Genomic DNA, 26383 nt, shown 5'->3' with positions numbered 1-26383 from the left:
TTTTATGGCACACAGGCATAACTGGCAAGAAGGTAGTTCATCAGCAGATGTAAATTTGCAGTTTCAATTCCTCTACTAGCACTGAAAACTATCCTACACCCTTGATGGCAGGTTTGATATGATCGCATGATGGATGGATGCCTTGATACAAGGCACATAAGCCCTCATTGCCTCAGGAGGCGATGTCCATTTAACTAAATCGCTGTAAGCTATTCTGGATAACCATGCCAGTTAAATGAGGCAGAATGGCCAGCGACTTCACCAGCTCCATATAAATAATGGCTAGCTGGGAGCATGTTCCCCCTCCACCGAACCATTTATGCCCATGAAACTGATTACCTCAAAGGGCACTATCCTGCTTACCCCCATTTCAGTCTAGAATTTCATGAAGCAATGAAGGGGAACTCGAACACCGTTCTGCCGAATGAACGGTGTGCGAGTTCCCCTTCATTGCTTCAAGTTAATCCACTGGAACCTACGCACCCACCAGGCATCAAGTTCAAAGGCGCGGTACCTCCATTGAAAGAAAGTCTAGAATTTCATGCCATAATTCCCTCCATCCATAGTCCTGATCAACTGTGAAGGAACCACTGAAATAAAAATAAATTACAGATTTCTAGTGTTTGGCAAAATTTGGAGCATAGAAGCTGATATGGTGGATGGACGCTTGTATAGCTGTTGATATTTGCAGCTACAGGTGTTATGGTTACCAGCATTTTGCAATCAAAGAGCATTCCAATGAAGTGAATGATTTCAAATATTTCAATTTGCGGTCGCTAGGGGCGTCTAGATTTCTAGGCTACCAAATTCTGGGATCGGGATCGCAATTCGACATCTGATATGTAGTGAAAGTACATGTAGTAAAATCTCTCTCTCTCTGTCTTTGTCTTTCTCTCTCCAAGGGACCAGGACTTGTCGGAGGCTCTGGACTCTCCGCTGGGTGAGCTGGAGGCTGAGCTGGAGGCTGACGGGGCCCTGCTGCAGCCCCAGGACCTGCCCCCGGCCGAGAGGGCCAAGCTATGGAAGGTAAGGGAACAGGAACCACATGACACAGGAAGGAAGAAGGAAGAACACAAGGACTGTGTGCGTGTGTGTGTGTGAGTGCGTTACAATATGCGGCCTTGCCTCCTCCACTTGTGCTTGTTTCCTCGTACCAGGAAGTAATATGTCATGATGACATCACTGACAACAGCATTATATTTCAATATCTTGCAAAAGCTCAATTGTAAACTCTTTTTCTCATTTGCAAATGGGATGGTGAATGAAAAACACTCCCTCAAAAGTTGTTGTGGCTAGGCTGACTGCTGGGAAAGTTTATGGTTTTCTCCACTGAGGAGGGGCCAGGAGGCGGGGCGAGGAAACAAGCACAAGTGGAGGCGGCAAGGCCGCATATTGTAACGCTGTGTGTGTGTGTGTGTGTGTGTGTGTGTGTGTGTGTGTGTGTGTGTGTGTGTGTGTGTGTGTGTGTGTGTGTGTGTGTGTGTGTGTGTGTGTCGGCTGTGAAGGGCATGTGAAATATTCATGCAAGTGTGATCTGAGTGCATGAGATGAGACAGGCGGAGTAGTTATTTATAAAATCTTGCGGCATGCACACACACACACAGGCAGGCGCGCCTATGTGTGTGCATGTGTGTATGAATGCACCTGAGTGTGTGTGTGTGTGTTTGAGTCAGAGACAGAAACAGGTCTGTCTGTCTCAGTGTGAGTGTGTGTGAGCCTGCAGAGCAGGGCTTAACACTAACACACGCCAGGTAGCCAAATGCGGGTGAAAGTCGGCGTTGGCTAGTAGATACCGAAGGTTCACTAGCCATTCTGGCGGGTCCGTTACTATTCTGAATGATGAGGCACCGCATTTTGTAGTTTTTTTTCTTCGGACCGTCTTTGCTACAAAAGCAATACAATGCGATTTCGCGAGCCTACAATACCCATGAAGCACCTGTGTCACGTGTCACCTGTGTCTCACGCAAGCCAGGAATCTGATAGGCCTAGAGCTAGTCTTGCGAAGAGGAGTGACAGCGAGCTACCGGGACATCAGCATGCGCTTCGAAATGTCACTGGAAACCTTCACGTGAAAATAAAGTAGCGAAGTTCATCTCAACTGACCTGTTTTGCGATCTGTCATTGCTACAATACTTAGTAGTAGTGGTCATTAAAATTACCAAAGCGAGATGAAAACATGTCAGTCTGTCTTACTCTTGTGAAAGTCTCATTAGCGCAGTGTTAAGACAAGGACACATGGGGCATTAATAATGTTTGGTTTAAATTATTTTCTGATTTGCCTGTGTCTTCATACCTTAATATTCCTCCATGTTTCTTGTACTGTTGTTCCCGGCTGTCAAACCGTTCTTAAAAAAACGCGCAGTAGTAGCCTTCCAGACTGCACAAAAGCATCCCATTGCATGTCCCTTCGCAGGTGCCCGTCTCGCCCGTTTGTATTTTACAACTCACTAGGCTATTAAACGGAATGAAAGGAAGTCGTAGCCCCTTCTGTAGTTACCGCATCTGTGTGTGCTTTCTAGTGGATACTTTTATAAGCAAATATTCCAGAAGAGGTGTTATTCCACATCCATGTCCGAGGACCGGCCAACTTGGCAATGACTTTAGGCTATCTACTTTGCGCATGAATTTGGACGGCGACCTCCACAGATAGGCCTATATGATATGAAGAAGTCCCTCCAGATTAAATACGAAAATATTTTCATGGTAGCCTAAATATACTATAGGCTATGCCATTCCTCAGATCAGTAAATCTGTTCTTTGCATACCATGCATGCATGGACCAGTTAATAGGCCTAACAATTCTAATTGCCCTATATTACATTACATTACATTACATTACATTAGGCCTATATTATATTATATTATATTATATTATATTATATTAGGCCTATAATATATTATATTAGCCTACATTACATTATTAGGGCCTACAGCCTTTTATATAATTAATTAAAGCTGCTATGATGGCTAAGAAAATTATGGCTAGTGAAAAGGCCCAATGGCTAGTGAGTCAGGAAAACCACTAGCCAAAATGGCTGGTAAGCGAAAAAGTTAGTGTCAAGCACTGCTGCAGAGAAAGTATGTATGTGTGTGTGTGTGTGTGTGTGTGCGTGTGTGTTTGTGCAAGAGGAGGAAGCTATCTCAAGCCAGTGGCAGCCATCGATCCCCTGCCGGTCCCAGAGGAGAGCATAGAGCTTCAGTATTGATCGCTCGCTCATTACAGCACAACCCATCCAGGTCAGCTTTGATCAGGGCACAGGCTGCGGAGTGACATGTGTGCGCAGGATTGGCCTCTGTCCTGTCTGCTCCATCAGGATAGGCTTAGATCAGTTCAGAATGTACTACAAGCTCTCTTTCTCCGCTAAGATGTGTAGGTCTTTGCTCTTAAGCCCTGTACTCAGTTTCTCATTAACTGTTTTGATTTGTTTTTCCCTCGTCTCTTTTCCATCCCTTTGTTTTTTTTTTCTTTCACCACACCACTCTGCACTCTCTCATTCATGTACACATTCATATCTATCTCTCTTCATTCTGACTCATTTTCACACCCTTTCTCACTTCCTTAAAACTCACGCTGACTCCCTCTGTCACACACACACACACACACACACACACACACACACACACACACACACACACACACACACACACACACACACACACACACACACACACACCTTATCTACCTTCTCTTGTCCCCATCTCCGCCACTACTTTTTTCCATTCCCTCCTTGCCCTTTCCCTCCTTGGTTCTTTTTCCATTTACCTCCCTCATCTCTTCTTCCTTCTCCCTTTCCCATCCTCCATGTCTTTCTCTCTCCTGTTCCCCGTCTTTCTGTTTCACTCACTTCCTCCCTGTCTCTCCTGTGATACGGTTGGCTCCCCATCCAACATCTTCACTCCTCTACACTCCTCCTCCTCCTCCTCTTATCTTCCTCTCCTCTCCTCTCCTCCCCCTCCTATCCTCCTCCCCTCTCCCCCTTCCATCTTCCTCTTCCTCTCCTCCTCCTATCTACCTTTTCCTCTCCTCCTCCTCCTCTTCCACTTATCCACATCTTCCTCTCCTCCTCCTCCACTTATCCACATCTTCCTCTTGCTCTCCTCCTACCCTTATCCTCCTCTTCCTCTCCTCCTCCTATCTACCTTTTCCTCTCCTCCTCCTCCTCTTCCTCCTTCTCTCCTGTTGGCAGATTGCTCTGAACGTGGCCGGAAAGGGAGACAGCCTGTCCTCATGGGATGGTTCCCTGGACCTCCCCGAACAGACGCTCATCCACAACCGCAGCCAGCAGCTCATCGGTGACTAGACCTCTCCATCACCTCTCCTGCCCTTTCTAATGTCCTTAATTTTCACAATTATTTCACTGCCAATATCGTGCCAGTTGCACATTCTATTTCTATAACATAGCTTGGTGAGAATAATTATCTATAAAATAGAATTTCTTTTTTTTTTTTTTTTTTCTGTAACCGCCTATTTTTTTCTGTAAATACTCAAGACCCAGTGTGTGATGTTTGCAGTGTTGGTTGCACTTTTCCCCCCTTTCCCCTCCTATATAAATTCGCTCCATCAGATCCCCCTGCAATTATCTCTAAGTGCATGTGGTGGCTCTTTTTAATTGCCGTGATTGAGCTCGGTTCTCGGTTGCAGATCTTTAGTCTCCCAGTACTAAGCAGTTTAGCAGTCCACGGTATTGATGTACGAAGATATCAAGTGCAGATGACTGTGCACTCTAAGCTCCAGTGCCCTGCCCCCCTCGACCCCCCCCTACTGTGCCTTAGTGGGCTTTATCACCCACCTGCTGTCTTCTTAACCAATGCTGACCTGGCCAGGCATACTAAACAACTAGAGGGAGTGAGATGGAGCGTCTTTTGTGTCTACTAAGCACCCTCATATTGGAGAGATAAGGATGGACTGCTGAACAGATGGCAAAGGGCAGGGGGGCTGAGCACGACCTCTGGCTTCTCTACAGACTGCCTACCTTGCTGCATGAAAAGAGCTGCCCCACTACCATTACATATTAGCCTGGTCCTGACCGTCCCATAATACTACCATTTAATTTCGTATTTATGGTCTGGAATTTGTGTGATCTGACGCGATTACAGGAAGCGGGAAGTTTGCACTCAGTTATGGTTTAAAATGATTGGACAGCTCTCACCCAATCGCCGACAGTTACTCAACAACAGCATAGCGCAGACCAGAGCCATTGGCGCAGACGTTTTCGTCATCGTCAGTCACGCTGTGCAGCTTCACGCAGCGCTGTGAATACTTTCCGGATTGACTGTACGTAGGATGGCTCGCGAGGCTAATTGCATATAGCCTGGCCTGGCGTCAAGGAATAGGGTGGGGTGCGGGGGCAAGAAGGGGGTTTGGCGTTGGAGCAGGTAGAGATTCTGTGAGATATAGAGATGAGATGACTTGATATCAAATTGCTGAGATTTGATCTCAAGTCATCTGATCTTCCTAAGCCTTAATATCAAATGTGTGTTGGAGCCACATTGGAATTTGAGTCAGGATATTTGTGGTATATGAAATGAAAACATTTTTTTTTTAAACATTTGCACATTAATAATAACAAGACTAATATTGCCCATTGCCATGTCTTCCATGACTGAGCGCCTCGACCATAAAACTGAACTTGACTTCTTTTGCCGTAGCTTGAAGTAAACTTGCCCTTTTTTATAGTCGTTATACACCCTCTTTTACCAGCACTGAGTGAAGTGAATAACTCTTGACTGTGATAACATCTGCAAAACCTGTAAGGTGTACGACGACGTGCAACTTACATCTTCCTGAGGTGTTGGTCGTATTCTACACCAAACCCTGCTGTCTGGCATCTGTCGCTTAAAACAATGATGCCAAAGATGTCACACAGGGTTCTGTGAATATCCTGATAACCATCCTCTACTTGTGCTTATGGCCTCGTGCTTCGCTAATGCCCTGTCTCCATGGAGAAAATGCTAAAGTTCTGCCACTGTCAACCTATCCCAGGGGTGATGGCAGTCCGGCGCCGCGCCGGAAATCCGGCGTAGGGTGGCTGTAGAAAAAAATTAAATCTTTCCCCAATATTAATAAAATGATAAATTATCGCGTGGGCATTCATTAATGTACGGTGAAAATAAATTAGCGCGCAACATCCAGTTGTAAGAGACGTGAAAGTGAGCAGCAGCCCACAATATTGTATCATCGACACCTTAACAGCTGTAACATGTAAACAAAAATATGTCTCGAGTCACTCACCACCAGCACCACTGGCAGCTGAAGCAGCATTGCAAAAATTAGCAATACAATGTTAGCACAAAACCGCATGGCTTGCTTGCTTGCTTTGTGATTTGGGTGTGTTAAACCATGTGGATGTAAGTGGAATACTTGTAAAGTTTTGTGATAAAGACAACGTTTGAAGGTAAGGCGATTTGGTTATTATTTGCCCGCTGTATGTTGGCGTGTCGCCTCATGCTTGGAAATCATTGAGAGAATATATAGACTCGGCTGTCCCATTCATGTGCGCTAAATGACGGTGCAATGTTGACAAACTTTGATGGAGGTAGAAGTAGGCCTAGTTTCTTTCGAAAAAGTTTGTATGCTGAAAACGGTAGGCTAGGCTATGCCAGTCATGATACTTTTGCTGATGCGTTGCGTTATGTTGTCTGTATTGGAATAGCCGCGGCTACCATTTGCAACATGTCCAAATGATCATGGAATGCTTGAAATTGGATCGCTAATGTTTCACATTTTCACAACTAGTGTGTGACTGCTTTGAAATGGATTGAATCGACCAGTCTGCATAACGGATGTATCAAGGTTTACAATTTACCACTTAAGAATGATTTTGGCATTGATTTGGACTGTTGATTGAAGGATGGTCTTTTGCGTCATTCCTAGACAAACCATGTGTCAAAAACTGATTTCAGAGAGATGTTCATAATAGTTTTGCTGACTGATCCAACCAGTGCGCGCTCTGTCACAGTCGTGCTGGGTGAAACTCGAACAGCCTTGCACAGGTTCACCCTTTCTCTCTCGCGCGCTCCCTCATCGTAGCCTGTCTGCGTACTCGAATTGAATTCCACGCACGATGCACAGGTTATCTTGCCTGAACGCTCTCACTGGTAGTTCTATTGTAAAAAAGGGTGATACTTTAGCTGCACTCCTCGCGGGCAGGGAGCAATGATCAATATCAGACACTCCCATCATGAATTTCATGTGGCCAGGCCACCGTGTCCTAGACATGCAGCGAATGTTCATCTTATTGTCATGCCCCTGGGCTATTTTCAAGTAGTTTAATTCGGTCTTTGTTTTTGTTGTTTTCTGTTGTTATCTTTGCAACTCATACATTGTAATGTGTGCACGAGTGGTTTTCATGTCTTTTAATTGACGACAAGCCATTGCGAAAGACACGCAGTAGTCACACAGTAGTCAGGTAGCCGGTTCCGACATCTATGGAGTCCGAAATTAGCGATGTGAACGTGGGCCTACACATGTAGCCAATTATGCGCTTGTCCCCTAAATATTCCTGTAAATAAAGGGCGTCTCCCTACAACGGGAAGGCAGGGGTTGATGGATAGACCATGGGGCCATGAGTATCTAAAAATATATCAGGAAGTAGACAAGTTATATGAACAATGCCCCAATGAAAATGAAATGAATCAGCACACAGGAAAAGTAGCCTATATTACAGTGTCGTTACTGTACTTTGTAGTATTATAGTATTATTGTAGTATTGCCCCCTACTGACCTGTAGCCTAGGGTGTGGCTGCTGCTACATAGGCCCCTATGCAGCTTTGAGTTAATTCATGTGGTAAAATATGTGGGCTACCATGTTTTCAGAAATGCATTCTGGTGTTGAAATGTTGCATTGTGGTTCAATACCCACCTCAATAACTATACTGCAACATCACAAGCCTAGAATGGTTTTCTAACTGCATTCGTTGGTAGGCCTATTCGTTTTTACAGCTAGAATTGAACGTGGCCAGTTTCTTTCAGTCAATCTTAAGGGCTATAGCCTAACAAGATGAAAATCATCTGTGTTTTCGTGAATAACACTAGACACGAGGCAAAAATGAAAGCATCTCAAATGAGCATCCCAAAATTGGCCTTGTATGTGACGTATGAGAGACCCCCGCGCCGTCCGCCATTGGAACAGGAAAAAAAGTTCAGGCTCAGGATTTTTTTTTACTATCACCCCTGCATATCCCCATTCAACATCCTGATTGCAAATGAGAAAATGACCTTTCAATTGCGCTTTTGCAAGATATTTAATTAAAATTTTGTCGTCATTGACATCTTGTGACGTCATCACGAGGCCACAAGCACTTTAGCGAGGACAGGAGTTAGGACATTGGAGTTGTCTTCGATTCTCTCTGTTGATACTGGTCCCCGTCCCTGTCCTTTTCCTGAATGATGTGCGCACAGATGAGCTGGGGCTTCCCGAGGAGGAGAGCAGGGGCCTGGTGGCAGACGTGGAGGCGGTCATCACCTTCTACTGCAAGTCTCGTAACGTGGCGTTCACGCCGGAGCTGGGCTGGCCACACCTCCTCAAGCCCCTCCTGGGCCTGCAACTGCCTCGCAGTGATCTCTACAACTGCTTCTACGCCATCATGAACAAATACATACCACGGTATGGGGACAGGGATCAAGTGCACACGCACGCACGCACGCACGCACGCACGCACGCACGCACGCACGCACGCACGCACACACACACACACACACACACACACACACACACACACACACACACACACACACACACACACACACACACACACAGAGTCTCACACGCATACATACAGGCACTCGAGCACACTCCGCACTTCAAACTGCTTCTGCGCCATCATGAACAAATGCATACCATGGTATGGCAGCAATGTCTTTGTGTCTTTCGCATGCATACACAGTGGGGCTTTTTCCCTCTATACATCCCATTGGCCAGTGACTGTGCGTGCACACACATATTCACTTGGACACTCTTACATGCACTCTTGCAATCATTTGCACACTCACTCACACTCTCCCTTTCTCTCCCTGTCTCTCTCGCTCTCTCTTTCACACACACACACACACACACATACACACACGCGCGCACACAAACAATATTCCATGAGCAATCCCCACTACCACGTGCCACAATCATGTCTGCACATGATGCACATTTCAAAGATGATTCCTACTGCTTCTCTTGGCCCACCCGTCCCTGAAGGGTTCTATTTGCTCAATAAATGACTCACACACACAGTGACCATATGCTGCATATGCCATGTACCCCTCTAACTCAATCATCCTAACCACATGCATTACTACCCATGTAGGATGAGCTCTCTCGCACTCGCACTCTCTCTCTCTCTCTCTCTCTCTCTCTCTCTCTCTCTCTCTCTCTCTTTCTTTCTTTCTTTCTTTCTTTCTTTCTTTCTTTCTTTCTCTCTCTCTCTCTCTCTCTCTCTCTCTTTCTTTCTCTCTCTCTCTCTTTCTTTCTCTCTCTCTCTCTTTCTTTCTCTTCCTTCTCTCTCTCTCTTTCTTTCTCTCTCTCTCTCTTTCTTTCTCTCTCTCTCTTTCTTTCTCTCTCTCTTTCTTTCTCTCTTTCTTTCTTTCTTTCTTTCTCTCTCTCTCTCTTTCTCTCTTTCTCTCTCTCTTTCTCTCTCTTTCTCTCTCTCTTTCTCTCTCTCTTTCTGTCTTTCTTTCTTTCTCTCTCTCTTTCTCTCTCTCTTTCTGTCTTTCTTTCTTTCTCTCTCTCTTTCTCTCTTTCTCTCTCTCTTTCTCTCTCTCTTTCTCTCTCTCTTTCTTTCTTTCTCTCTTTCTTTCTCTCTTTCTTTCTTTCTTTCTTTCTTTCTTTCTTTCTTTCTTTCTTTCTTTCTCTCTCTCTCTCTCACACACACACTCATCATTCACTCACTATTTACGGATCCTTTTGATACATACACTGTCTGTACATTTGTAAATCATAAATCTTAGTAAGAAAAGCAGTGTCATACTACCACTACACACCATCCTCCACCCCCTGCACTCAACAGTCTCAACCCTGCTCTTTGCTTATTGCCCTCTCCTGTGTATCCCCGTCACCACTCCAGCCCTAGCTCACCCACTGCAGGATCAGGTTCCCCCCACTGAGTAGCTCACCGCAGAGGCCCATGTGCTGCTGGACAGCTTTCAGCAGCTTGAATCAGCAGCAGGCTACAGGCTACAGGCCAGGCAAGGATCTGCCCTATAGATTTATGCTGTTTGAAGAGGAATGGGTAGCTTTAGGGGGTTGGGAAAAGAAAGGCTGTGTAACGATTTTCATTTTCTTGATGGCTCATTTTTGTTTTGTTATGTTTGTTTACTTGGGGTGTCTCTTGATAATATCAAAGCGAACGCAAAGTGACCAAATCAGAAATTGTGAGTTCTGTGAATGTTAATAGATCATGAATATGAAGAAACATAAAACAGACAAGTTGATGAATATCTCACAAATGTCCTGTCTTCGTCAGCCAAGTTGAGGTTGCTGTACCTTGTTGGAGGTATTTGTGAGTAAAGGGGCCGACTATGAGCTTCTCTGGATAAAAGCATCTGCTAAATGTATTGTAATGTAATGGGCTGCCGTGGTGTAACAGTCAGTCAGTTGGACTGTAGATTATGAGGGTGCAGGTTCTAATCTCACCCTTACCTTCTCCCTACTGCACTCCGTGGCTGAGGTGCCCTTGAGCAAGGCGCCTAACCCCCACATTGCTCCAAGGGACTGTAGCCAATACTCTGTCGCTGTGGGCAAAAGTGTCATCTAAGTGTAATGTAATGTAATGTAATGTAATGTAATGCGATGATGCCTATTCCCTCCCTGTAGGGACTGTGTGGCGAAGGGTCGACCATTCCACCTGTACCGGCTGCTGCTGCAGTACCATGAGCCAGAGCTCTGCTCCTTCCTGGACACAAAGAAGATCACCCCAGACTCCTACGCCTTCAGCTGGGTAAGGCACCGCCACCGCCACCGGCCTCCGCTAGCTACGGCTGCCATAAGATCTAAGGACATACGTATATGTTTGTATCTTCTACTTGTATTTCGTTTCTCCTGACTGCCAGAGGCAGTGCTTCTAGCACATGGATATCCATCACACAAATTCTGGTGGTCATCCAAAACTCATCGAACCGTGGTTATATACCACTGATTCTTGAGAAAGTGGCTAAAACAGGTTGTAATCTTGAAAGAAAAAAACGAAGTGAATTACAAAATAATATGGTATATCCTCGTAGACAAAGGTCTTGGCTTTTCAGAAATGCACAAGGCCAATCTCCCCATTTTCCATTTTTTACAGAAATCAGGTTTTTCTCCGATCATACCTTGTTTTTTGTCAACACCGTCAGACACAATTAAAAGCAATAAAAAGTGTATTGATTTGGTTGCATATGTATCTGGAGTTTTTAAGTGATTGTGTGTGTTTTTTGGTTCACACACATACGCCTTTAAATGTTGAAAATTCACTTTCATTCTATTTTAATACTGCTTCATGTGTTCTAATTTAAAAATATGTGCTGTCAGACAATGCTTACTTAATGGCTAAATAGATCAAACAATTTTTTGTAATTTTCATAAATATTCGTGTAGGCTTAAATTTTCTATTACTTTGATAATTCAACAACTACAAAGGAAAATTTTGTAAGCACATTCATATAAAATGTCCAAAACTCCTTCTTACGGTGGTGACTTAAGAACTGACGGTGGTGACAGTAATCTGAAGGTGGTGAAAGTGACCTAATTATTACCTACATTTAGCAAAATAAATAGCCCTCTCAAGTCAATGACATCTAGCATAAACACTTTATTTTTGTGTGTGCACAGTATGTTTGTGCATGTGTTTTTTTCTTCATTTGTTAGATACTCTAGGAAGTAGGCCTAGATTATTGAAAATGTGACATAAACAGGTTTTAAGTTGTTCAAATCCAAAATATAGAGGTGTATTATCATAGATGAACGTCTTGGCTGTGCAATGAATGTATTGGCCAAGCTCCCCATGTTTTACATTTTTCATAAAATGGGCTCTTTCTTGGTTTTGTCACCAGCGTCAGACAGAATTAGAAGTAAAAAAATAAGTTTACTGTATTTAAGTAAATTACTTTTACAATTCAACATAATTGTAGATACTTATTGGAAGCATATTCTTAAAACTTGTCAAAAACATGTAAAACACATGCTTTTTTTGTGAACTACATCAGATGTCACCACCGTCAGGTTTTGTGACAAAAAACCCTCCAAATGCACCTCAGTGGAGGCTGGAGTATAAGTTTGGGTCACAATTATTACTAACATGTCTGGTAATGTTTCATTAACCAGCACAATTTAGTAAAATATGGAACAAAATGATGAGCGGAAAAAAAAAATGACGGTGGTGACATCTGACGGTGTGAGACAAAAAAACACTCTTTTACATATTATGCTTTTTTTTGCTCACATTAGCCACTTCGTTTTCACTCTGTTTTCTTTAGGGGCTTCATGACGCTTCTGAAAAAGTATATATAATTAACATTAATGTAACAATAATACTATTAAAACCCCCTACGGTGTTGACAGTTTATGGTTGGGACAGTACCAGTGTCCAAACAAATTATCAAATTGAGGAGAAATTAGTAAACTTACAGGAGCTTCAGTGATGGTGAAGTACTCAGTAGATCTAAAGGTTTGAAAAGTAATGACAATGACCTTGCGCATACCTGATTTTATTGTCTTTTTAAAAAAATCTGACGGTGATGACTAATATGCTGGACACACTTTGAGCAATCAGAAAATAGTAGTAAATATTGCTTTACACGCACTATGTGCATATCTGCAGAACCACTTCAATATGGACTTTCACATCATGGTGATATTATTCAATAATATCAGTGATTTTTACATTTTAAGTCAATTGAAATGATGATGTCTGTCCTTGGGACAGCTGTTTTTACAGGGTGTGGGCAGGTTTATAGCCATGAAAAGTAATAAAATTACACTTAAATATTTCAAACGACTGTACATTTATGTAACAGACCCCTGTGTCTTTACCTGGATTCATTTTGTTCATGAAAATGTAGTTTATTTTCAACAGAATTGGCAGTTTATTGCAGAGACATGTTTTAGCCGCTTTCTCAAGAATCAGTGATACATAACCTTCGTTTGATCTCAGCAAGAATAGTTTACATTCTGCTCTTACTCTAGAATAAGAATAGAATGGAAAAAAGTTCTGTGAAATGGCTGATTCAGTTGGGATTGTTATTGGGATTCATTTTTCGGATATAAAACTAAATTTCTCAATATTATTCAGAAATGTTTTGTTAATTCTATTTTGTGTACTGTACCGTCTGGTCCACTGATGTAGCTCTGCTGTGTGCAATACTGTGTGTCTTCCCCTGCAGCTAGGGAGCCTGTTTGCCAGCCACTGCCTTCCTGACGTCACCCAGGCCATGTGGGATATCTACTTCCAGCAGGCCGACCCCTTCCTCATCTTCTTCCTCATGCTTATCATCCTCGTCAATGCCAAGTAAGCATCCAGACAAGCGCTGCGCCCTCCCAATCCCACATGAACCCATTAAAACCTAAGGCACCTGCAAAAAACACCTGCTGAGTGCCCAAGCCCTTTTTGGGAAAGGATCTCAGCCTATAAAAACCTAAATGTCAGCCTCCAAAGCACATAAAAACATGGAATAAGTTGAATTTAAAAGCTAGGACTCTCATCTTGCATTAGAATGTACCTATCCACATATTTAATTTTTAAAAAACCCTCAAATCTCAGGAGCCTGAATGCAGCGTCTGTATCGCTCCAGGCACCTAGGTCAATGCAGCGTATTCACAGCATCAGGCTTAAATGGGTTAAAGCTTGCATTTGATGTCTGATGTAAATATAATTTGAAATGTAGTTAAAAGTCAATAATTATTGTAAATATGTTTTCTGCCTCTCCCCTCAGAGACGGCATTCTCTCCCAAGAGCTGGAGAGCAAAGAGGAGATCATCAGTAAGTTCATCTCACAGTTGTATCTGAAATACTGCAATCTGTGTGTAATAGTACATCTAGCTGCCCCTAGTCCCCTGGTCTGATGGCGTTCGTTTGTTCATTTTCTTCCAGAAATGTTGGAGGGCTCTCCTGCTCTGCTGGAGGCTGAGGACCTGGAGGATCTCTTCTCCCTGGCTCAGTATTACCACAGCAAGACCCCGCTCTCCTTCAGGAAGGTGAGACGCCCAGGCCATTTACGGTAGACCTCCATATCCCATAACATTAGGCACTGCTGTAGTTCAAGTTCAAGTTCAAGTTTATTATAGCCAAATCATTACATTACATTACATTACATTGCATTTGGCAGACGCTTTATAACCAAAGCGACTTTCAAAAGAGGACATATTCAAGCCAACATCACAAGCAAATACAAAGTGCACAGGAGATATACAGAACAACAAGTGCAGTTGAAAAGAGGGGTTAGTTTTTTTATATATATAACAGTAAATAACGAGTACACAAACACACACACAAACTAAACTAAACCAGAGCCATACAGAGGGGAGAGTCGGGCAATCTCCGCTGTGTGCTAAGGCCAACTTCCTCATTAGCAATATTAGCTGTTTTAGCTTCTCAGTACTGCTCAGCGTTGCGAATGTTAGTTCCTAGTAGTGGGCGTAGCACACAGCAAATGCAATGCGATCCAATGCAGGGAATATGACAAGACTTGCTGTTCGTAATAACAACTTCAGATAAGCATCACAGATGGTAAAACTGTTGTGATTATCACCACCGAGACAGTTGATGGTTTACATATTTGTGGTGATTACCCCGCAGTATAGTTCGTTAGTCCTTATTTTTGGCTGTTAATGTGGTGGTTCTATGTTGAGTCTATGGAAAGACAGACGCTTTAGGAACAACCTTATCTCGCTGAAAGGCGGAGCTGCCATTTAATTCCTGGTCCTCCAATCGCGTAACTCTCCCTTCTGTATGCATCTGAACTAAACTAAACATCATGTCAGGAGTCCAGTTCAAGCATTAGTCTAGTAGATTCTCTCGAAAGAGGAAGGTCTTTAGTTGTTTCTTGAAGGCTGCAAGAGATGTGCTTAGTCTTGCTGCCTCTGGGAGACTGTTCCACCACTTGGGTACCACAACGGAGAACAATCTTGACTGGGAGTACCTAGAGCGACTGGATGGCAGAGCCAGGCGGCTTGTACTGGATGAGCGCAGTTCTCTTCCAATAACATAAGGCGTTAGTAGGTCCTTCAGATAAGCTGGGGCCGTATAATATAACAGTATAATATACAGTTGCTAGAAATGTCTTTTGGTTGGCTCGCAAATTTAACAACACGAATACACATAGCTAAGACAAAAACAAGAAAACAAGAGGGGCCATAAATAAACAGGGAATTACGCATACAAATAAACATTGAAAAGTGCAATAAGACATAATACAGTACATAGTGCAAGGTAGGCAAGAGGTAGAAGGCAGGCAGTGGAGTGGCTGTGAAGTGCTAGTGCATGTTCAAGTTCAAGTTCAAGTTCAAGTAGCGGACGGCTTGTGGGTAGGTGCTGTCCCTAAAACGTGTGGTGTTGCATGGGATGCAGCTGTATCTTTTCCCTGATGGAAGGAATGTGAATAGATGGTGTGCTGGGTGCGTGGGGTTACATTACATTAGCAGGTCCCCTCTAACTGTGTGTGCGTGAGTGAGCATGTGTACATTGGCTAGCTATGGCCTGGTGTTTTTCGAGTCGATCTTTGGATCAGACTTGCATGTTTGAATCCCACATTACCCGATGAGTAAGGCGCCTAAACATGCGTGACTCGAGGGACCATACCCAATACCTAGAAATAACTATAGGTTGCTTTAGGAGAGAAGTGACAGCTAAATGTAATGTAATGTAATGTAATGTAATGTGTGTGCGCACAGGAGAACCAGAATCTGTTTGGCAGCAGCTTGGTGGCTCTGAGAGAGGAGGACATGGACCTGAGCCAAGCGCTGTGTCTTCCCGTGTCTGTGCCCGAGATCCTGCAAGCTAACCAGCTGCAGCAGGTGAGGTTCCTGCAGCCTGAACACATCTGCACCAGCAGGACATTTCCACTTACAAACAGGTATTGGGAGAAGGAGACGGGTAGGGGGATTACTGAGTATTAAGCACACAGATGGTAGGGTCGAGAAATACAGTATATTGCACCCAGGGGTCTGATTGCCAGTCTGTGCCCTCCTAGTGATGCAACACTTTCAAGAGCAATGCAAGTACTTTCTGAGTTCCCTCCTACTGAAACTCCTCCTACTTTTTCGGTAAGCAAACAACCATAAGCAAACCAAGGGAGGTGGGTTAACCATGCCGTTTGGGAAATGTTAATTATTATGCTCTTGGTCAGACCAAGTTTCGAAGAGATTTGAACGTCGATGATAATCAGGCTAGGGTTCTGATGGAACTTGTACATCAAATTAAACAAAAAATCAGGAGGATACATATACATGTTTTTTTAATTAAATTGCATGATGTGTGTTTTGTGTGGCAGGATGGAGTGCGCTTCTTTGTGGTGGACTGTCGTCCTGCAGAGCAGTATAACGCTGGCCACCTCTCCACAGCCTTCCACCTCGACTCAGACCTGGTAAGAATTGACATCCCTATTTAACACAGGCGCAAGTGACCTGAATAAAAAATTATGGCTACACTGATTCTTAGAAGATAATTTTTTTGGACGAAGTTGCTAGCTAAAGCGTGACAGGATTGTTTCTTGGTTACACGCTGAAAATACTCTGAGTTGGAAAAAACCAGGCCCACGCATAGCGGCATAGGTGCCTTTTTCAAAGCAGTGGCCATGAGGATGTACAATTCTTTGGACTGATAAGAGCACCCAAATCCAAGAAGCCTACAAACCATTGGAATAAGAGAGTGCACACCATAATCTACAGACTCAAAGTAACCAGAACCAATCGTGAGCCACAGGTTTCAATTGATTGTGTGTGTGTGTGTGAATGTGTGTGTTTGTGTGTGTGTCTAGATGCTGCAGAACCCATCTGAGTTTGCGCTGTCGGTGAAGTCTCTACTGGAGGCTCAGAAGCAGTCCCTGGAGTCGGGCTCCATAGCCAGTGGAGAGCACCTCTGCTTCATGGGCAGCGGGCGAGAAGAGGAGGACATGTACATGAACATGGTACTCGCACACTTCCTACAGGTCAGTGATCTGCGTGTGCGCGTGTGTGTGCGTGCCTGCATGTGCGTGCCTGTGTGTGCGTGCCTGCGTGTGCGTGTGCATGCTGAGAAGACGAGGACATGTACATGACAATGGTGCTCACACTACAGTTCAGTGATCCTCTCAAGATTTTAAACATTATATCAAGCTATGTTAGTGGAACATTTCAATTCATTTCATGTTCATCTGAGACCTTTAAAAATCAACTCTCTGACTTTTTACTTTTTGACTTTTGACTTATGGGAATTAGTAGTTTTAGTGAGCCACTCATTCCATAGATCGCTAAGATTTGTTTTTCTTCCTGTCATAGAAAAACAAGGAGTACGTCAGCATTGCCAAAGGAGGCTTCATGGGTAAGTAGTGACATTGTCATTTGACTGTTGCCTTACCTGGTTGCATGTGTGATGTTGCGTGTTGCTGATGATCATGACATGTTCTGTTTGGTTGATGGTGGAGATAATGACGCTTAAGTAAATGACACCTCTGTGCCTGTCAGCTCTGCAGCAGCACCTGGCTGACATTAATGTGGAGGGTCCCGACAACTCGTACGTGCACTGGATAGTCAGCACCTCCGGATCACACAGCAGCCTCAGCTCCCCTGATGTGAGTACCGGACCTCTGGGAGACCAGTGTAGTACCACTTAGCACCGAGGCTGCCTCGTTACATATCAATGGGAAAAAATAGGTCTTTCTTTAGTAAAGTAGTCCTTATAGGCATTTATTAGTACTCACAAGTCCCTTAGAAGCCTGTAAGCTTACCGGTCTTAGCTGGAAGTCCTTGCTCATTATATTACATATGTATGTCATGTAAGCAAGTCTGTTATGGGCAAATTGGGATGAAACTGCAAAAATCACTATATGCTTATTATAAAATACTGAAAGATGTGCTGGTGAGGGAATCTCTTCTCTTAATACTACGCAGCAATAAGGTAGTTTGTTACAGAACCATTATTGACATTGAAATTGCTCATCTCCATATTGATTGACCATAGACATTGATATTGCTCATATCCATGTAAGAGTGAGCTTCACACTGGTTATGTCCCGTCTCTGCCCCCCCCACCACACACACACACACACACACAGGGTGAGGGCCTGAACAGCACGGCGGATGGCAAAGGGGTTAAGTCACTGGTCAACAAGATGACTTTTGCCCTCAAGTCCAAGTCTGTTAATGTGAAGGAGAAGATGATCAGCTTCATAGAGAACACATCCACACCTGTGGACAGGTGAGTCACACCGTCAACCTTTACCTGTGTGTGTGTGAGTCGCTGCCAAGCCCCCACGCTCATTATCGCACTTCTCCGTTCTTCCTCCCATAACCGCCCTCTTTTTCATTGTCCAATCAGATTTTTTTCTTTTAATCTGCCATGCCATTAGCTCTGTTAATTGAGCAGATCTGCAGCAGCGCTGTTCTTTTACCAGTGTGCATCGGGAGTAACACATAGACTGGTGTAGTCTGGAGATAGGTGGCACTGTACCGATTTGCGCAGACCAATCACAAACGTCAATCACATAACATGTTTCAGTTAGACAGATAGCAGTGCTTTACACTAACTTTTTCGCTTACCAGCCATTTTGGCTAGTGGTTTTCCTGACTCACTAGCCATTGGGCCTTTTCACTAGCCATAATTTTCTTAACCATCATAGCAGCTTTAATGAATTATATAATAGGCTGTAATAATGTAATGTAGTATAATATAACATAACATAACATAACATAACATAACATAACATAACATAACATAACATAACATAACATAGGGCCTAATAACTAGAATTGTTATTAACTGGTCCATGCATGCATGCATGCTATAAGAACAGATTAACTTATCTGAGGAATGGCATAGCCGTGCAGGAACACCAAGCACAGTGTTGTGGAAGGGCACAAATGTAAGCTACATGAGAGCAAAATATTTCCGTCTTTGATCTGACTTTCGATGCGCAAAGTAGATAGTGCAAAGTCATTGCCAAGCTTCGCATGTCCTCGGTCATGGATGTAGAATAACACCTCTTCTGGAATATTTTCTCATAAAAGTAGGCTAGAGGGCACACACATATGCGGCCGGTAACTACAGAAGGAGCTACGACTTCATTTCATTCCGTTTAATATTGAGTTGTTTAAAATATAAACGGACGCAAGGTAAGATGGGCACATGCGAAGGGACATGGGACATGATTTTGTGCTGTCTGGAAGGCTACTACTGCGCGTTGTTTAAGCCCCGTTTGACAGTCGGGAACAACGGCACAAGAAACATGGAGGAATATTAAGGTATGAAGACATACAGGCAAATCAGAAAATTATTTAAACCGAACATTATTAATGCCGCATGTGTCCTTGTCTTATCACTGCGCTAATTAGTCTCAAGACTTTTACAAGACCGAGGTGTTCTCCTCTCGCCTTGGTCATTTTAATGTCCACTACTATGCATTGTACTAATGACAGATCCCAAAACAGGTCAGTTGAGATGAACTTCGCTACTTTATTTTCACGTGAAGGTTTTCAGTGGCATTTCCAAACGCGCGCTGATGTGCTGGTAGCTCGCTGCTGCCACTCATATTCGCAAGACTAGCTATCAGATTCCTCTCGTGTGTGAGACACAGGTGACACGTGACACAGGTGCTTCATGGGTATTGTAGGCTCGTGAAATCGCATTGCATTGCGTTTGTAGCAAAGACGGTCCGAGGGAAAAAACTACAAAATGCGGTGCCTCATCATTTAGAATAGTGACGGACCCGCCAGAATGGCTAGTGAACCTTCGGTATCTACTAGCCAACGCCGACTTTCACCCGCATTTGGCTACCTGGCGTGTGTTAGTGTTAAGCCCTGACAGATAGACCTCTTAAACTTACTCATCCCACGACCTGTAATGGAACTGCAAACTCGATCAAAACATAAAAAAATAAGAATCTGCCCTGCTTGTATCTTTCTGGACCAGCTTGGTACTGTGGTCATGGTGATGTTAGAGGTCTATGAAAACAGTCAATGTGTAAGCTTTATTTTGTTGCCGTTTTGTGATTTCAAAATTTCAGTTAATTTATTTTTATTTATTTGAATTAATTCTGTTTGATCAAATTTCCCCTTTTGTTCTTGCTGCTCATGGCTTTGTGGCTTGTGTGTGTAATTCCCCCTACACTACTAGAATGTCTTTCACTCTGCCGTGGCCAGAGAAGGGGATTCCCGATCGGTAAGAATCAGTTAGTTGTCTCCCTGTTGCCCGTTAGTCCATTTGTCGTGTCGTCGCCACACCGCCTGCCACTTTCTGCCGCCACTTCTGCTATTTATTTCCGCCACTATATTTGAAGTTTCCAATTTCACCAAAAGCAAAAGAGGTACATTTTAAAACTATGAATAACATTTATCCATCAAGAGAATTGTTACACCATAGATTTAATATAGACTTAGAACTGTGTTTGTTTTGTAAAAGGGAAATAGATGCAACTGTACATATTTTCAGTGATTGCATTGTGACACAAAGTTTTTGGATTGCGGTGAAGAACTGGTTGGCAATACCTGGGCCTAGGCTTACAGCTGAAGAAATTCTACTTGGTAGCACAAGGGGAAACTCAGACGAGAATTTTTTGGTGAATGTGGTTATTATTTTAGGTAAATTCTTTATACATAAAAATAGATTTCTAAAAACATTCCCTCACATCATAGTTTTTAAAAAAGAGTTCAATGCATACTATAATTCTCTTAATAAAATGAAAAGCAAGAAAGCTGTTGCCCTTAAAAATATTATATACAATTTAATATAACAGACCTTACATATGTGTAGAAATGAAATTACTGTCCTAGTCTTAAATCTCTGTGGTAGATGTGTCTTTTTTTGTTTTTTGTTTTGTTTGTTTTTGTTTGTTCATTGTTTTATGTCTCTCTTTCTACAATGATACCCATATTTGTAATGTAGAGAGAATTGAGAATTGTAATGTAATGAGAATTAATTGCAATTAAAAAAAAATAAAAAATAAAAAAAAAAAAAAAAAAAAAATTATTTCCGCCACTGCTGATTGGATGCTGTTGGATGACGTGTCTTTTGTCCACATGAGTGTTGGCTGAACGGCCACAGCCTGACGCTGGCACTAGCTGTCTCAAAGGCATTTCAAACTTGCAGTGTACTAGCGACGCAAAAAAGTAGCATACTAGCATTTTCTTAAGCTCACTAACACGGATCACAGTTCACAAACGCTCATGCATGTGCTCCATTACTAATGCCACAGAACTCACTGTATGCTGAATCTACTTTCAATGAACCTTACAAGAAATCTTTTGTTGCACTCGTGTTCTGGTTGTTGCTGCCATTAACCATATGCTTCACATCTCTGTTTTTCAAGATACTTTGGTTTCCTTTGTTGTTTCCTTTGTTTGTTGTTTCCTAGTTATAATAATTGTTTGACATATCTAAAAGGTTCACAGGGTCACGATGTCTCTGTAGTGAATTCCATGTACACGTATCTGTGCTGTGTGCTATGAAGTCACTGCAGTGTGAGTGGACCTTCTGCTCAGAGCTGCTCAGACACGGTCCACTGTTCCTTGAACTGTTGCGCACTTACTGTAAGTGATTATCGAATGTTTAGTTCTGACCGATGCCCATTCCTGTGGCTGTTGGAGACTGGGTTCCTTTATGTTATTTTTGCCTGACCAGTAAAATGTCGTTTTCACTCTTTTGCCGATCTCGTACTCACACCTTCATGCACCCCCCCTAGAAAAGAGACACTAACCATATAGACTTAGGTGCACTATCACTAAACTTGTGGTCACTGTGAAACAACTGTGGAGTTGAGCTGTATGTGTGCTTACTCTGATGATGATGATTATGCCATGGGTCTCTCCCCCAGGCACGTGAGCAGTAGTGACCGGGTAGGGAAGCCCTACAGAGGGGTGAAGCCGGTCTTCAGCATCGGAGACGAGGAGGAATACGACACAGGTGAGCACTCCCTAATATTTACACTTTAGGAGCTGCTTCTGGAACATGTAGGTATCTAGCAGCAGTATGGTCCTGCCATGGTTTTCTGTCTCCGAATGAAGGTTTCAAAACTCAAAAATGTCATTGGGTCACTTGCTGTATAGTTTCACAGTGAATCATGGTCATGGTATCTCTTCTACCAGATGTGAGACATACTGATCTCCAGACGCCCTGTCGTAGAACATTTTTGTGTCCTGAACTCTTACGAGTAGCTCTCACTCATGGGATATGTAGCAGGCGTTTTGATGACAAGGAAATCACATTTTTGGAAGGGACTTTTATCAGATCGCACGCAAGCTTCAATTATTCTAGTGGCATGCTAACATTTATTTCCTGTTATACCGTTTCTCTTTTACATGCTTTTTTCATGCTCTGATCTGGATTACTTGTATACGTTAACAGACGACTAGAAGCAGTTGAGGGCGTCGGAATGTAGTTTATAATGATCATATTTTGTAATGCATGTATGCGATTGATTATTCTCCCAAGTTCGTTTTCACTCATGGATTCTGATCGCATCTTCAGATGAGATCGACAGCTCGTCAATGTCGGATGATGACCGCAAAGAGGTTGTGAACATCCAGACGTGGATCAACAAGCCTGACGTGAAGCACCACGTACCCTGCAACGAGGTGAAGGAGACGGGACACATGTTCCCCAGGTGAGGACCTCAGACACCTAAAAGGCCCACAGTACACACAGCTGATTGAAGAGTTCACTATGAGGTTAACTAATTTCAAAAACAGACAGTAACACTTCCAAGATGTGCTACAGTTTCACAATTATTTTTTTAAAGCATAGGATATTCAGTTAGGGTATTTAGCCAAGTGTTGCATTATTCCTCTGTTCTGCAAAAATGGCTCCATTTGTGTTTCTGTAGACCAATTACCAGCCTTTAGTGTAATAATGCATTTGTTTTCCCTCACCTGTTTAAAAATGGTCCATTGTGTATTACTATACACCATGTAAAGCATTAAAGCATTAGTGTACCCTGCCGTGGCCTAACGGTAGGGCACTGGGTTACCACGCCGTCGACCCGGGCACGATTCCAGCCTGTGTCATTTGCCGGTCCTTCCCCCACTCATTTCCTGTCTCTCCTCCACTGTCCTGTCAAAAATAAAGGCAAAACTCTAAAAATATATATATTTTTAAGTGTTCTTGGTGCTTTCTCCCTGTAGTCACCTGCTGATCACGGCCACACACATGTACTGCCTGAGGGAGATCGCCTCTCGTAAGGGCCTGGCCTACATCCAGTCGCGGCAGGCCCTGAGCACCGTGGTCAAGATCACCTCCAAGAAGAAGCACCCCGAGCTCATCACCTTCAAGTTCGGCAACAGCAACTCCGCAGGAGTGGACATTGTGGCCGTGGAGAGGTACCTGCAATGTCTCTGTCGTGCTTTTTATTTTTTTCAGGTGCTGAAGTTGACTAAAGCCAAAGCCTCTTGAATGAATCAGTGTTGGCATACAAGTTGCCATGATGTCACGTGCATGCATAGCCATGATAATAACAATCAATGATTCTTCATTTTTAACAATCAATGAGTCTTGAGATCAACAATGGCCATTTAAGTAAGGGCATGGACATGGTGGTAATATAAATCAATAATGAGACGCAGTTTGTGAGTGCGGATTTTTCTTCCTTAAGTTGACGCTTTTTATCTCGCACCCAAAGACTTTCGTTTTTCCAAGAAGTTGAGCGCGTCCTCTGCCAATACTTGAATTTAAGTAAGGGATAACGGCCGACGAGGTGGCCAGTTATGAAAGGTTAATGGCGAGGCGGCTGTGAACTGTGGAAATGCACTGTGCCTTTAAATCGCTCAAAATCTCCATGCCCCACTAGTAAATCTGAACCCATGGCACACACAAAACATGGCAAAAATAAAATTGCCCAACATGAACTGAAATATTTAGACATGTACGTGTAAATAATACATGTGTTGTGTATTAAAATGAACTGAGAGTTGTGATCTGACTGCAGACTAAGTGTCTCCCTCTCTCCCTCTCTCTTTCTTTCTTTCTTTCTTTCTTTCTTTCTTTCTTTCTTTCTTTCTTTCTTTCTTTCTTTCTTTCTCTCTCTCTCTCTCTCCGCCCCCCCCTGCAGGTATCTGATCCCCAACGCGGGGGACGCCACCAAGGCCATCAAGCAGCAGATCATGAAGGTGCTGGATGCCCTGGAGAGCTCCTAGAGCCCGCACACAAACACTCAAAACACACACATGCACAGCAGCAGCAGGAACCAGAGCAGAAGAGGAGGAGGAGGAAGAAGAAGGAACCGCAGCAACAGTGCCTCTGCTGGTCATACAGGGGAACTGCAACAGGACAAACCACCTTGGCCAGATGGCACTCGTCTCATCTCTCTGTGTGCGTTTGTGGGTCTCTCCGGTGTTTTTTTTCCCCTCTCTCTCTCTTTCGCCCCTCCCCTCCAACCTCTTCGTATCTGCCTCCTCTCCAGGACGGTGCACACCTAACAGTGTTGGCTATTAACCTCCTCAAATCCAACTCCCAACACTCCCCCTCTCCAATTGGGGACATGGTGCTGGCATGGACGCCGGTCTGGCTTGGCCATGAAGTGTTGGACAGCAGGACTGTAGAGTTGAGGCTCCTCTACTCTTACTCTGTACATGACTATTACAAGCGAAAGCTGAACTGATGCAAGCGCTCCCCGCTGTTTTTTCTTGTTTTTTGTTTTTGTTTTGTGTCAATATTTCCTTCTGTTTTCCAGCTTTCACTTGCCACTAAGTTAGCGTTGTGTATGTGGGCATGTCAAGTCGCCGTGGTGTAAAAATCAGACACCTGAAATACCTGTCCTCAGCCTTAACTAAGTCACCGCTCACTGGTAAAGTGATGTACCCCCCTCCAGCAGTCGAGGTCAGTACAGAGATGAGGGGAGTATTCCAAGAGCCTGGCTCAGTAGTAAACCAGGTTAAAATAGCCTTGAGGTCGTCGTAAATCATCTAATAGAAGGGCACAGAGTCAGCATTTTACCTAAATGACACCTGTGGTCTATCTATTAGCACGTTTACCACTTCCTGCAGGTTAACTTAGCCAGGTTTACCACTTAACCATGGAACCTTGGAATACTCCTCAGCTTCCAGGTCCATTGCCCACCACCTGTGGATGTATTTAACCCGCTTGGGAGACTTTTATCAGAAAAGACCATAACGGTGTGCTGCATGTCCTTGTATTTATTAAAAGCTGAGTGTGTATGTTTATTTGGCCAGAACTGGAGGTGAGGTTTCAATGGCAGGGCAGTTTGGCAGCAGAATACTGACATTTCCCTTTCGTATGGAACTCTCATCCTAGCCCAGGGTGTTGGGGGAGCACATGTATACGCTCATGTACAATGTATACATTGAAAACAAAACCCTTCCTGGACTTTGTGTTCACACTAAAACATTCAGTATCAGAAACTCTTTCTCTGAGGTCTTATGTTTTAAACATTTTCTGTTTGATTTTATGAAAAAGAAGTCTTTGTGTACAATATTATAATATTACTTTTTTTGCTCCTGCAAATAGCCTTAAACACAATAGGAAGCAGAATGATGTGAGAAAGTATATTGGTGAAAATATAAATATATTGTATATACTGTAAAGCTGTCAGGCTGTCCTCTTGGTAGGAGGCCTAGGTTCTAAAGAGCAGGCGTATTTGAAAAGTACTGTCGGTGGGGTTAAACAAACATTGGCTGATCAGTTTTAAGTAAACAAGACAAGGTCATGTTTCATGTCATATTTATAAGTCTTTTTGTAAATGGACTCTTGACATCCCTTTTCCTGACTGCTTTTTTCAGAGGTTCATCATATCTCACTACTGTCCGTCTGTAAACGCATATACAACCTGTATAAAATGTAACTTGGACGTGGAATGCGGTTTGCCTTTGAAATGAGAATCTTGCCATGGAATATTCTCTCAAGAAAAGCACATTCTGTGAAACTGAAAACAGTAACTTGAAACCTGATGTGATTTTTGGAACTTATTTTTGTTGTCATTTCACCCTGAAAACATATTTGCTGCTCTTAAAAATATATATAGACCAAAATGTATTTTCAGTTTTTTGCAGCACTGTGCGAAAAAGCTGTGATAAAATTCCATAGGAAAGTTTAATTAGGCACTCTTACCCTTCCGATGATGTGATTGATTTTTTTTTTCAGATGTTTCTGAATAGAGCTCTGCAGAGCAGCTCTACCATGTAAAACAACTTCTTGCATTGGCTTTCCGTTCCAAGCACCTTATGCTGTTATTTTTTGTAACCACTTTTAATAAATTTACAACTGGACTCCCAACTTGTGTCAA

General features: G+C 43.2%; 1 protein-coding gene across 3 annotated transcripts in view; it reads left to right on the top strand.

The window, feature by feature from the left end:
* The window catches only part of tbc1d23 (TBC1 domain family, member 23), a 32560-nt gene extending 6187 nt beyond the window's left edge, over positions 1-26373 (top strand). The window contains exons 2-19 of one of the 3 annotated variants that reach the window (XM_063201542.1): positions 903-1026; positions 4188-4293; positions 8402-8606; positions 10803-10926; positions 13346-13470; positions 13895-13941; positions 14053-14156; positions 15852-15974; positions 16451-16543; positions 16937-17107; positions 17436-17478; positions 17622-17728; positions 18212-18354; positions 20269-20313; positions 21965-22053; positions 22618-22753; positions 23271-23465; positions 24194-26373. In XM_063201542.1, coding sequence (XP_063057612.1) covers positions 903-1026; positions 4188-4293; positions 8402-8606; positions 10803-10926; positions 13346-13470; positions 13895-13941; positions 14053-14156; positions 15852-15974; positions 16451-16543; positions 16937-17107; positions 17436-17478; positions 17622-17728; positions 18212-18354; positions 20269-20313; positions 21965-22053; positions 22618-22753; positions 23271-23465; positions 24194-24278 — 2065 coding nt within the window. In that variant the 3' untranslated portion in view covers positions 24279-26373. The remainder of the gene's footprint in view (positions 1-902; positions 1027-4187; positions 4294-8401; positions 8607-10802; positions 10927-13345; positions 13471-13894; positions 13942-14052; positions 14157-15851; positions 15975-16450; positions 16544-16936; positions 17108-17435; positions 17479-17621; positions 17729-18211; positions 18355-20268; positions 20314-21964; positions 22054-22617; positions 22754-23270; positions 23466-24193) is intronic. The other 2 variants (XM_063201545.1, XM_063201543.1) reach the window with 2 other exon arrangements.
* The last annotated feature ends 10 nt before the right edge of the window (positions 26374-26383 follow it).

The sequence above is a fragment of the Engraulis encrasicolus genome, chromosome 6, assembly GCF_034702125.1.
Source record: "Engraulis encrasicolus isolate BLACKSEA-1 chromosome 6, IST_EnEncr_1.0, whole genome shotgun sequence".
Classification (NCBI taxonomy): domain Eukaryota; kingdom Metazoa; phylum Chordata; class Actinopteri; order Clupeiformes; family Engraulidae; genus Engraulis; species Engraulis encrasicolus.
The sequence above is the reverse complement of the archived record's forward strand: the minus strand, read 5'-3'. Positions and strand labels throughout refer to the sequence as shown.